Source organism: Parasteatoda tepidariorum, chromosome 7 (genome assembly GCF_043381705.1).
Source record: "Parasteatoda tepidariorum isolate YZ-2023 chromosome 7, CAS_Ptep_4.0, whole genome shotgun sequence".
Classification (NCBI taxonomy): domain Eukaryota; kingdom Metazoa; phylum Arthropoda; class Arachnida; order Araneae; family Theridiidae; genus Parasteatoda; species Parasteatoda tepidariorum.
The window spans coordinates 73046316-73060559 of NC_092210.1; the positions used below are offsets into that span (position 1 = coordinate 73046316).

General features: G+C 32.4%; 1 protein-coding gene across 1 annotated transcript in view; it reads left to right on the forward strand.

Annotated features, from left to right (window-relative positions):
- LOC107441937 (fatty acid synthase) overlaps window positions 1-11150 on the forward strand; it is a 67561-nt gene extending 56411 nt beyond the window's left edge. Inside the window, exons 25-28 of the mRNA XM_043048093.2 lie at window positions 2317-2765; window positions 5034-5261; window positions 6035-6283; window positions 10949-11150. Coding sequence (XP_042904027.1) covers window positions 2317-2765; window positions 5034-5261; window positions 6035-6283; window positions 10949-11071 — 1049 coding nt within the window. The 3' untranslated portion in view covers window positions 11072-11150. The remainder of the gene's footprint in view (window positions 1-2316; window positions 2766-5033; window positions 5262-6034; window positions 6284-10948) is intronic.
- The last annotated feature ends 3094 nt before the right edge of the window (window positions 11151-14244 follow it).

Consider the following 14244-nt stretch of genomic DNA (forward strand, 5'->3'; position numbering starts at 1 on the left):
TGTGTTTATGTATACTTCTTGCATATTCTAATGTTTCAAGTAATATGATTCAGAAAAGTATGAATAAAAATTCGGTACTTATGTATTAACGCCACAACAGCTACAGATTTGGCTGTTTTTAAGTGCCGCCAATCTACACCTAAAATTTTTGTGACAAATCATAAAACGAAACACTTTATTTAAAATCAAAGTAGTTTATCGGATTTCGGTGGACAATGGGCAAAATATTTCGCTCCAGAAAAAATAAAATTGCATCTTGTTCTATTTTTGGCAAATTCCAAAGACGCATTTTCGTAGCACTAAAAAATGGTAACAAAAATTGAAGAAGAAATCATTTTGGAATTCTTCTGATTTATAAAGCAGGCAAGTGTTAATTTTTATAAAATAAAAAAATTTACTTTTAAGTAGTTTTTTTCTTGATGATAGTTTTCTATGGAATGGTTTTCTACTTACGATTATGAATTAAAAAAGAAAAAACATGAAAGTCGTTTATTTTAATATAATGAATTTTTAGAATTTTTTGTTTTGTTTTGTATCGTAAGCATTCTTTACTTTACGTTTTTCAGTTTCTAAATAATGATTTTTATTAAAACTTAAAATGTTTTGATAAAATTACTTGTCAAAACTTTATTTACAAAATTAAATTACATAAAATTATGAAGCTTATGTATACTTTTTGCTTATTTTAATGTTTGAAGTAATATAATTCTTAAAACTATGGAATGTAAAGTTTAAATAAGCCTTTCAGGTTATATCATTAAATTTAGTCAGGCATTAGGTTTTAACTCTAATAAGAAGATACATATTTTTTTCTGTTTATTTACAAATATTTTTCAGATGTGTTTTGGATGTTCCTTCTTTAAAAAAAAAAGATACCATCTTGTTTTCGGTTGTATAAGAAAGGATATCAAACATTTTTCTTTTTTAAATTTAATAAGCCACATTAAAGAAGGAAGGATACAATGCTACAAGCTACATTAAAGACGTCTGCAGAGTAACTGAATGACGGTTCATATAGAAATCGCAGGTATGCGTCTCATACAACAATGGCCCCCTATAGTTCGTTGCGATCGCGAATAGTTTGTATGAAGTAGAAAATCAAATACGTAATTTTAAAAAAAAACTTTAAATGGTAAATATAAAAACGGATGAGTGCAGTCCTCCTGTTGCACGATAATGCTATATCCTACACAAAGTAATGATGGAACTTTAGTTGAAAATCGAATTATAGATCTTTAGCCACATGTTCTACAGTTCAGATCTATCTCCTCTCGAATTTACGTCTTCAATGAGCTCAAAGTAACACAACGAGAACATCGGACATCAAACAAAAAGGTGAATGTGTGCATGCGCAATTTTTCCGAACAGCAGCCAACGGTTTTAATGAGCATGATATTGACAATGGGACAAATACCTTTATAAATTGATGGTATGGACAATACTTTTGGTTTTTATGGTACAAATTGCTTGAAAAACCACGGACTCATTATTCTTAACCTTTTAGTGCGCAAAAAAAAATTATTATCCTGAATAATTTTCGATTTAATGAACGGATCTTCACTTTCGCAGGCAAAAATTTAATGATTCCAGGAGGTGGTCTCAAATATGCTAATTAATTAGTGCAGACGATATTTTAAGTTACGAATTCAGACAAAAAACGTACATTCTCTGAATAAACATACCTATTTTTCAACGGATTCTGATTTCTGACACCAAAAACATAGGGGGTAGTGGCAATCTGCGAAATATGGTCCCCATAGTTTGATCAGCAGAACAATTTAAAGTCTCGACCCGTGATGCTAATTTTATTATTATTATTATTATTGTTATTTTGTTGCATATTTTGCCATATCTCGAAATTTTTTGCGAGCAATCATAAATGTCAATAATACAGAATCAAAATAATAACACAGTCAAATTGTTTATCCAAAGATAATTCGTGCAAAAAAAGACGTTTTACTCGTTTATTTAAAATTCGAACGTTTCGACCACTTTCGCTCAAATTTTATACTTTGCCATGTAAAATTACACACTTTAAAATGATGTAAAAAATTGTATACCTTACAATTCAAAAATTTTTCGACTATTATTAAATAAAATAATAAAAAATAATAAATATTTAAATAAAACGTTAAATTAAATTTTTATGAAAAGTTAATTAGCTTCTATAAAATATTATTTGAAGCTATTAAATGTGAACATTTTAAAATAATTAATTTGAATAAAAAAAGACAATAATATCGGGATACCTCAGAAAGCAAAAAATAAAAAGATCTTCTTAAAAACTGATTATGCAACTGTTGATATGCATTGTAGGTATAAGCGGAGAAATTACTGAGGTCATGCAACAAAGGAGTCTGGGGGAAATGGGCCTGGACTCTCTCCTTGCAGTCGAATTTGGAAACTTGCTGGAGACGCACTTCGGCTCATCTTTATCCATGCAAGAAGTTTTTAAAATGAAATTTAGCGATTTGGAGCAATTAGTCCGAGAAGCTCAAGAAACTGCAACATCGTCCGTGAAACCATCTTCAAATCTTGTGTCCACCACAGACATAAAACTACCATCGATGACCATCAACGAACCTGTGTTTCAACTCACGAAGTTTACAGCCGGAATTCCAGTTGTCATAGTTAACATAGGAAATACGGACGTTGGAATTTTCTCTTTGTTAACGAAGTCATTTGAAAAGCCCTTTTACACATTGCAGTGGACGAACAACATTGAAGCCAATAACATGGAAGAACTCGCAGCTTATTTCTTAAAGGTAACATTTTTGTCACACTTAAATCATTTGCTTTAATTTGTTTATTTTTTCCACTACATATTTACTGTTATTATTTATATTTTTCATATATATATATTTGGCAATTTGTTTTTGTTTTTTACGCTTACATCTACATTTGTTTAAATTTAGATCTAATCGGTGATCGAAATCATTATATATTGAACTTAAGTCCAAAAAAAAATTTTAAAGCCTGAAATTCAATACCCCTTTTAACAATCACAAAAAACCGCTCGTTACTATGGGAGACTAGAATGTATGCATATTTTGGCCGATAATGGTTACTTTAAAAAGGTTGATTTAGGTTTTTCCTTGTCAGTAGCATCATCTGTTGGCGAATTTTATAATTAATTTTAAGACTTTGGGAGAATAAACATCGGTTTTTCTAAGCAGCTCACTGCCAACCGTAAAATTTCCCTTTTCATTATTCTTAATTGATGCTTTGAATACATTCAGACAAAGTAACTCAGTATTTATGCATTTCTGAAACGGCATTTATAGGGAAGAAGTTTTTAACAGCACGAAAAAGTTGCTTTTCTATTAACTACCTTTACCAGTGTGGTTTAAAGGCTAAGAAAAAAATTTAAAATATATAAGATAAGTGACATATATGGAAAGTACATCATTTTTGTTTTTATTGTTTGTTTTTTTCATTTTTGAAAAAAAACTATATTTGAACGAAAATTTTGAATTTCGTTTATTTCTGTAAAAATGGAACGCAAAAAATATATAATGGAAATAAAAATATTAAATTTTAACAACTTTCTTTTTATTTTATCCAAACAAAACAGAAAAGTTGAACAAAATTTTTTCTATTTTTAAAACATTTAAAGAAAAAAAACGGTATGAAAAGGTGGGACAAATCATTCTAAAAGTTATGATGATTAAAATGAAGTCTATTCACAGTGTGTTCCACTGAAATGAAACAATTATTTTGTACTGTGACTGGACACAAAGAAAACCAATGAAAACTAAATATGCATGCTAAAGAATTCTACATGCAAAAACATATTTACCAGGAGTAAATCCCTTCCTGCTCCACCCCCCAGACCGTAAAAAAATTCGAATAAAAAGGGAGAAGGAAAATGAGAAATAAAGCCACATCTGATTGCCTTCAAATATCTGCTACATATGACTTGAAATATGCGATGTTGCATTTCATTTAACTATTTCTGAAAGACCAATCCTTTGCCAGCGATGGCTGATCTCAAATCTGCCACACACTGAAATCGCTTCTTTTTTGTATATACAGTCATGCTGAGGAATTGAAGCTGGAAGTTATTAATGGCCTGCACTTTGCCCTGACTTTAATCCCCAAGAAAACGTATATATTCTTTTTTCAGTAGGGTTGCATACACCATAAAGGAGAATTTTCAATCTCTGGCAGAATTAAAATCTTCAAGACCTTGCGTAGTAATGATGCTAAAATCCTCCAGGTGTGGCAAGCAACATCAAAAATTGCAAGTTATACATGGGGGACATAAAAGCCATTAAACTTTATTTCGACGGAACAATTTTTTCTCTTTCTTTTCTACTTGTGTGAATTTTTTCTGTCCAAGTGGAGCTGGTAGTGCAAATTGACCAACACTTTTCCTAATATGCATTTCTTTTGCGTTTATTTACAGCACAAAATGAAGGTGGTTTTATTTCATTGAAAGACATTGTATATCTATGCGCCCATGCTCAATGTATAATGTAGTCTTTTGTATCTTTGCCCAGTATCTTAAATCGTCCTTAGTGGTTTTGTATTAGCGCAAGATTAAAATGTCGGATGACTGGGTGAGAAAAAAATATTACTTAGGCATGCATTCATGTTGAGAATTAGATGCCTTTATGATTTCTGTAACTGCGTTCTCACAATAGGGTAAACTTAAAAAATAGGGTAATTTCCAAAAACAAATTAGTGTAATAACAATTGTATTTCATTTTGCTCATAATTTGGTTCTTCGATCGATACTGAAAGTTTTCGGGTTCATACTTTGTGGCGCATTTAACTTATCAAATCCATATTATCTTATGGCTGTTGCTATGCATTAAGAAGTTAAGAGGTTAGTATTTCCATCTGACATCATTCAGGTGAATAGTAAATGTTATCTTTACGCAAATGGTATGTTTACACAAGCGCATCACTTACATTATTATTATTAAAAACACTCTATAATATATGAAACAATTATTTGTAGAGGCTAAATGTTGTATGTCTTTAAGTTTTTCATGAATTGTCTTAAAGGAAACTGTTTATTTTTGTAGTTAATCAAGCCCAAAACAAGAGGAATCTTTCACTTGATCGGGTATTCGATGGGAAGTGGTTTAGCAATCGAAATGGCCAAGCAGGATCCCCGAAGCGTAAACACACTAACCCTTCTTGACGGAACAGCGAACCTTCTTAAAGTTAACAACAATGAAATCAATTGTGATCCTGAAGTAAACTCCCTTCTCAAATTTGTAGCTCAGTTTTCTTCCATTGATAACAACACGGTGAGTAAACTAAAAGGTTATGCGTATGATGCTTTAAACACCAAAATCTGTCAAGTTCAAAAAATAATAATAATAATAATTAGTAAGACATTTTTTAAGTAACATCAAAATACGTCAAGTCTATAAAAAAGCAATAATGCATTTTTCAAGTAGCATCAAATGCTGTCAAGTCCTTAAAAAAGTATAAATGCATTTTCTAAGTAGCATCCAAATCTGCTAAGTTCATAAAAAAATAGTAAAGCAGTGTTTAAGTTATTACTCTCTAGAAATGTGATCTATTTAAATGGAAAGTGGAAGCCAAACGGAGGGAGAAACAAAATCTTTCTATTTGCACTTTTTCTAATGCGAACAAGTTTTTGTATTGATCTAATTAATAAGCTAACTGGGAGACTAGATCTCTCTGTTTCAACAACAGACAACGTTTCCTGACACACAATTTAATATTATGGTTCCTTTTGAACCCTTCTCTAAGGACTTAAGCTTGTCTAAAAAACCACAAACAGATGTGTTTTCTTTTCTTTCATTTTATCTGCACAGTTCATGATGATTTTATTTTATCTGCACAGTTCATGATGATTTTATAGTAATTCTAGTACAAATATTTTAATTTTGCTTTTGACATTTTTAGCTTTTGCCTTCATCATTAATATGTAAGTGACTAAAAAATAATATAAAATAATTATTTTTTTCAAAGGAATGATTCTCAAATATTCCTTCTTAACAAATATTTACTTACTTCATAACTTAATATTTTTGCCTTGCTTGTTTTTCAGCTGAAAGACGAATTAATCAAAGCTGAAACTTATGAACAAAGAGTGAAATGTGTGACAAACTTTTTAACCTCTATAGATAGCATGAACAAAGATGAATTGAGTGATGCCATTTCTCAATTTGTTCAGAAAGACAAAATTATTCAGTCTTATATTCCCTCGGGAAGACTACAAAGAGATATCTTACTTATTGAAGATCCAATGAAAACGCTTGCGAATGATGTCACTAAAATCAAGAGGCAGTTTTCTCAGGTATATACATTATTTTGCATCGAAATGAATTGCGTAATTTAAGAATCAACTCGAAATAAGTATTCCTTTATAGATTTTTCACGATTTGCAAGATTAATACGCACGAATTTCAGTTTGGTTAGTTTGTTTACGTTACATCAATGAGCTATTGGCGACGGTCAATGATGTTGTTCCAAACACAATACTGGATCATGCACGCAACACACTAACACAATCAAGATCGTGGGCATATGTTGATAGTAATGAGGAACCTGATCTAGATCCCCACCTCTGTAGCATCATCTCCATTGGAATCCCAAAAAATATCTTCTAAAAGAATTAAAAATCTATTTTTCCACCCCGAAGTCAATTAATTCCAGCGTGTGCAGCTTTAAGGCATCTCTGGTTAGTCTCTTCCGGCCTCCGGGAGGCCTATTATTTCATATTTGAGTGTTTGAAATCCGATGTTCCACTAATTCAGGCTTAGAGTGTCAGACCGCCATTTCTATCGCTAAATTTGGCTTCTAATATTAATATTTGTTCGCTTTCATTTTTGGCTCAAAACACCTCATTGTATTCGCCCATGCGAATATCTATCTGAATTTATATAGTTTTTAATTTCCGACGATCTGGTACTCTTTTTAACGATATCATTTTAAAATATGTCATGACTTGGGTATATGCTGTCACTATGTTAAAGATAACCATTTGTAAACGCTGACTTTGTACACCTAAATTAATATTCATGTACGTGCTTTGAAGCCACCTTGCGTATTGCAGCACATAACAGAAAGAGGCTGCGTGCTAGTCCGAAAGGTAGACGAGTAATCTGTAAGTAATTATTTCGTCCGTGAAAGTTGTGTTATTTTTGTCCTGTGTTAGTCTGTACCAGAAAAATCTTTTGGAATCTCTTTCGTGTAGACTTAGTTGTGAAAAGACTTTTTTTCCGTCACCAGTGACTGTAAATTTGTGCATTCGCAGTCTGAGTAGATAACCAATCGTCTCAGGTAAAAGAATTGGACCGATTTCTAAAGTGTCATTCAGTGAGGGCTTTCCTGGATCATGTGATGAGGCAGCGAACACAATCCTTCATTTGGTCTCGTTAAGTTTCACTTTTTTGACAGCACGATGGGGTAGGTAAAATACAGTGTTTAAGTTCGAAGGCTCTAGCTCGCAAACTTCAACGTGTCCTTGTACAATGTAGTTTAGCATACAACTATCGTATTCCTTCTTCACAGCATCATTAGATGCAAGTCGCTTCTGAAGAGACTCCAAGCGTTTTTCGGTAGTAGCTATGTTAGTAGACAAAATTGATGTTGTAGGCTTCCTAGGAAGAGACACAATTCTACGGTTTCCCACAGTTTGGTAGGTTTACTGAAATTCTCTCATAATTTCATTCTCTCGAACAGTCTTGTTCCTAATTTGAGTGTCTTTAATACCAATACTATCCCAACTCCCACAAGCAGTGCACATCGTCGTCCAAACAATCACCAGAAATTTGAACAGAAAGATGGTGAACTGATGAATCATGTTTGATGGCAGTGTGTGTTCGTGACCCATTAAGGTACCATCCAGAAATAGAGGGTACTATGGCAAGAGATTCTGTAACTTTAATCGGGGGTTCCGTAGTGACCACATGCCAATAATAGTTGCCACCAATGAGCAATTCGATGGGTAAGCTGTCGTCTCCTGGAGGGTCTGCAGGTGTTAAAGTTTTCGGCTCCGAGTAAATCGAACAACATCAGCAAGGTGTGAGGTATATCTGTTGGAACTTTCGAAAGATGTTATAGAAATCGAGTTTTTGTTCCACAAACTTGAAAGGGAAAGTTGCACACATCTTCGCATGTTTCGTGAAGTACTGGGAGATTCAAAAACGTATACGTTTAGTTGCTCATTGCTTACAATTGGGAGTTTCAGTTTGTCAATGATGTTTGCATCGACAAAGCTTTTTTGGCTGCCTCCATCCAAAATGCATCGGATTAACTTCGTTAGACCTGTGGGGGCAGGGCCAGTAACGTATACGCGTGCAGTTTGTAAATGGGTAAAGCTAGTTTTAGGTATGTTAATGTGATGAACCTCACTATTTTGGATCGCAGTGTTTAGTGCAGACGAACAAATGGATACGTGGTGTTTCTTCTTGCATTTTGTGCAGCGATCAGTGTCTTTGCGACGACAATTTGTCATTCTGTGTCCTCTATTAGTACACAAGAAATAACGGTTAGAGCCTTTTAGCTTTTGTATGCGAGTGTCATAGTCAGTTATGGTTCCACATTTCTGAGCCCAATGACCAGAAGATTCACAAAAGGGGCAAAAAGGGATATAATTATTTCTCTTGTGTTCAGAAGTGGACTTAGTATTTACGTTAAAGGCAGTAGTTGGAATAAACGGTCCACTAACATCACCTTTTATTTTTGACGTAGTTAATGCTTCTTGCACTTCTTGTCATAGAACATCATCATTTTCGTTATGTTTCCTTCAGCCAATTTTTCTCTGTGGGCATGAATGATCCACTGTTTACAAGTATCGTCTGGAAACACTCGTAGTAATTTTGGAGCTAATACACGACAGTAACTGTCAATGTCCTCACCAAGTGCGCGTAGGGCCTGCAGTCTTCTATTACATTCAATGTAGGTTTCATTTAGGGCTGTTGCCGATGAGTTGCGTACTGGTGTTAGATTTTCCAGAAAGTCCAAATGTGCTTGGATAATTCTATTTCTGTCCTCATATCTATCCATTAGGAGATTTTTAGTGGTTTCATATGTGGCAGCAACAATACTGATACCATCAACTAAACGTCTTGGTTCGTCTTGCAAATAACCTCTTAAGAACACATGCTTGTCAATAGTTGAAAGGTTTGGATTGGAATCTACAGAAGACTGGAATTGTTCCCAAAAACTTTGCCTATTTTCAACTTCACCTCCAAATGATTCTAACTTAATCGTCGGTAGTTTCATTGTGTTGAGCTAACAGGTGTCATCTGACCAGCAAGTGATGGATAAGTAACCGAATTAGTCGCCAAATTGACATTTTCAGTGCCCAAATTAGGATTATAGCTGGCGTTAATAATTGGCGATAATTTATTTGGGATGCTTTTTCTGGCTTTAAAAATTGCGCGCTCAGCGCTTTCTGTATAAGTTTCACATTGGGTAATGTCATGTTCGTATTCGTCATCCGTAAAAAGAACATGGATTTCATTATCAACCGTTTTCATTTCATTTAAGATGGTTGTTAAACGACTTACCGCATATTCTACATCTTCATTCGACGTAACGCCTGTCATGTTGTTAATCTCAGCTGGGAAACAAGTTATGTTACTTCGAATAGTTTTTCGTTTCCACTTCAATTGCGACACTTGTTCTTCTTTCGTCGCCATTTTTCTTCCGTGGAAACAAAGTTCGTGATAGTAAAAGTGTCGTAAATAACTAGCCAGTATTTCTGGCGTAGTTCCAAGTCGCTGATTCGTATGAGTATTTCAGCACCAGATGTTATTTCGCGTAAAGGTAATTAAATCACATTTTCGGTATATTTTTGAAAGAACACCATCTACCTTTATTTACAAGCAAAAATGTTGCCATGCAGAGACAACTAAGTTATTTTATTTAATCTCGTACCGGCGTGCAACAATTTAAAATAATTAATAATTGGGTATACTATAGCCTACGTCACAGGTTGTGTTATTCCTACTACATTTAACTAGTAAACAGCATTTTCTGCGAACCTGATTTTTAGCAACAAGTAAACATTAAATGAAGTGTCTTGTTATAAGTCGCTACTCGGCAGGTTGGAATTGTATTAGTCTAGTTCCTTTTGAAATAATTTATTTTGTTGCTTTATCTAAGTTTATGAAATTAGTAAACATATTAAGAACTCAGCTTATTAATTAAAGTAAAAGGTAAATGTTATTCCTAGTAAAATTTTCGCAGTGGAAGTAGTTATGTTTTTTTCATATTATACCCAATTATAAATATTAATAATTATATGTAATTATAATTGAGGTTTTGATTAATGAGTTGTACATTTGTAAAAAAAATTTTTTTAAACAATTAGCAATAAGATGTATATCGAAATACGTAAAACTTAAAGAGCTCAAATTTTTGATCACACTCTTGGTTAAACAATTAGGACCAGATCATATTCTCTAGATTATGGTTACCTCTCCCATATTTTGCTGGTCAAAAGGCTGATTTTTTCTAAAAACAACCATGTTTATTTTAGAGAATGTACATGTCTGATTCTGTAATTTCAAAATATCTTCGGCGCAAATCAATCAGCGTATTTAAGGTTTGAACTAGATGTCAGGTAGTTAGATGTAATTAAGATGGCATCCATCTACGTGAAAATACGATCAGATCCAGAGTTTTAAAGGAGGTCTATTCTTTTATATTGCGCACTATATATCAAAAAATACAACAAATTTAATACTTTTATTGCTGTTCTCCTTCATCTAAATTGTTTTCTTGTAATATGCCAGCAAAAATAGAAGTTGTTTCTATCCTTATTTACTTCTTTTTTACGTGTTTCAGATGTTAATAATAATTATTATTATTATTATTATTATTAAATAATGGTGATAATAATTAAAATAATTGTAAAAATATATTTAGTCTTTAAGACCCCCTTTTTTAATATAAATTTATTTTTTTCTTCGTTTTATTTTATTGAAATGTCCTCTTTTATTCTTTTCAGATGGTTAGTGGAAAGGTGACAGTTCACAGGGTGATATCCGAGAAAGACTACACAAATAAAGACTCTGTTAGCAAACTGGTTAAAGTCCTCTGCGACGAAATATTTATAAAAGAAATCAATTGAGTACGGGGTCTTTTTTTAGAACTTAAATTAAGATATTTGTAAAACTATTTAAGCATTAAAGATTTCTTTTTCACAAGCCTATTTTTGACATCATTTTAGCATCATATATGACATTTTGACATCATGAATGACATAAAAAAGATCAATAAATGGTATTTGACAATAACAGGTAATAACTTCAAGTTAGTACTGTGATGTTTTTTTTTTTTATTTTTTGGTTCCTTACCCGGAAGCTCCCAAGTCTTGGAGAATATTCTGCCACAGATCACAATACGTAAATCTTTGCCGAAATAATAAACGAAATATTTAACTAAGCTATTATAGGACTGATGAGATAAACTATATTTAAATAATTAAAACAAATTCTGTGTGATTTGGTTTAGTCGGTACATAATAGGAATATTTTCCTTATATTCAACACTATGTAATATTTTTTACATTTAACATGAGTCTTAATATTATATAAATTTAATTATTATTATTATTTCCATGATAAGTTCATATAGTCAATAGTATACTTCTATAGTAAATTCAAATTGCTATCAAAACAGCTTTTCTTACACAAGGTTAAGGTAAAAAAAATTATAATAAATCAATTTCTAAATTTAGTAAGTGTCTTGAAGAAACTTAAGTACACTAGGCACCTTTGGAAACCATCTTGGTTAACTTACAAGTTTATCTAGTACAATATATAAATTTTAATTGTAACCAAGCCGAATCCACGGCACAACTGTATTTAAATATTCTAATTCTTCAACCCTTCATCCAATCCTAACTCCGTAATTAGTTATAAACAATTATATTAACCAAATTTTTTCTCCCTCTACCTATTGCCCGCGGTTTTGCACGCACGGAAGTACTTTGATTTCAATTTTAACTATTTTCAAGAGATGTCCACGACACTGTCAAAGCTCTCTATGTACTGAATATTAATAATAATTTAAAGTCTGTCAAGTAGCCATTAAAATACACAAACCATTATAAGTATGATTTCCGTACATTTGAGCATAGTAGGAAACAGAAGTCATAAAATTATTTCTAGGCTATGGTGAAAAAACACTTTCGATTAGCCAACTCTAGAAACTACGAAATTTTTCATACACCTGCGTGCTAACAAAAAAGTACCAAGTTCATCAAAAAGTATTTGCACATTAGCATTTTGTACGAGATTTAAGCAGTGCTCCAAAATGCACAGCTTGAAGACACTTTTAATGGTCTGGCTAAATAATATGTTTCTCACTTATGAATCTAGAGATGAAATTTACAAAAATAATAAATGCTGATAATGAAATACTTTCCACAATGTTTGCACTTAATATTTGCTATTTATATACACATCGAGAAGGATAGTATCTTATTACAATTATTTAAAATTATGAAATTATTTTCATAAATTCAGGATTTTCGTATTTTCGAAAATAGCAGTTCTTTTATTACAACTGCAACAAAAATAACTTAGTTCCAAAAGTTGGTAGACGAACTATTTTATCACTTGTCCCATTCCATCTCTGTCGTAAGATAAAAATGGAAAACTCATTCCAAATGCTCCATTACGTGCTGTACTGCTTCCTCCTCACGCACTTTTCGAAGCCATAACTATCGTATATGCATGTTATAGCTAAAAGAAAAGAAAGCTCCGTGACCAATAATTGACATGACATTATGCAAAAACCTCGGCTATGTTTGAAAATTCTACAACCATTTCAAAATGGATCAAAAATTAACCTATACAATTACTTCGTAACTGAGTTTTTTTATTTTTATGAAAATGCAAAATTATTCAAGAGAAACACTTAATATACAACATACCAAAGTAAATAGACCATCCTAAATAACTTTTGATCTAACCATCTGCTCTTCATGTTTTAGGACTTAATCTTAATATTTTGAGGAAGGGGACCTTAAATATGCTCATTAATTAGTGCAGATGATATTTTAAATTACGTAATCAGACACAAAAACGTACTTTCTCTGTATAAACATGCCTTTTTTTTCAACGGATTCAGATTTCTGAGCCTCAAAATATAGGGGTTAGCCGCAATCTGGGAAATATGGTCCCTATAGTTTCGTCAGGAAAGTGATCAAAAGTTTGGACCTGTTAATGTTAATTTTACTTTTTGCCTATTTTGCAATATCTCAAGAACTTCTTAAGCGAATTGAAAATATTCTGAATTTTTGAAATCGAATTTTAAAAAAAGTGGCAGTTTTAAAATTAGATTTCTCAGGAACTAAGCTACCAATTTCGCTCAAATTTTGAATATTATCATGTAAAATTAGATACTTAAAATTGATGTAAAAAATTTTATACCTTGCAATTCAAAAACATTTCTTCGATTATTAAATAAAATAATAATAATAGACATTTACTGTTGTTGTTGTGGTTGGCCATTAAGGCAACGGGTGAGATTGATTCCAGTGGAGTCATCTATGGCCAAGAATTCGACTTCTGCTACACCCATACGTCACACTCATTTATAGGGCGGACCCATTCATGCATACATTCATTCATCTACAGATCGTAATTTTGACCTGAATTAGAGAACGATCAATCTCCAATTCAGTGGCCGCTGTGGCATAATTTGTCATAAGAACATGGAGGTCTTTGTGACCCCACCGATTTAATGTGCACCTGTCACCATCTACTACACGGGGAGTCTTCGACCGACTGGATTCGAAGTCCCGTTCTCACGAATGTGCAATAGATTCTTACTAAAAGTTATATTTTGCCTCAAATTATTTTTCGCTAAACGAATATTATAATTATGAGCAAAAACTTTTTAATTCGCTTAAAAAGTTTTTGAGATATGGCAAAATACGTAAAAAAATAAAACTATCATTAAAGGGTCTAAATTTTGCATCCTTCTCCTCAAATTAAGGGAACCATATCCCACATTACCCCCTACATCTCGGGGATCAAAAATCTGAATCAGTCGAAAAAATGGTATGCTCATCCAGAGATAGTCCATTTTTGTGCCTGATTTTGTAACTTAAAATATAGTCTATACTAGATAATTAGCGTGTTTGAAGTCACTCCCTTGAGCCATTAAGATAGAGTCCAAGAACGTGAAGATCAGATCATTAGATCAAAAGTTATTCAGGGTGGTCTGTTTTATTTAATTTTTTTTTACCCACTGTACAACTGTTATATATATATATATATATATATATATATA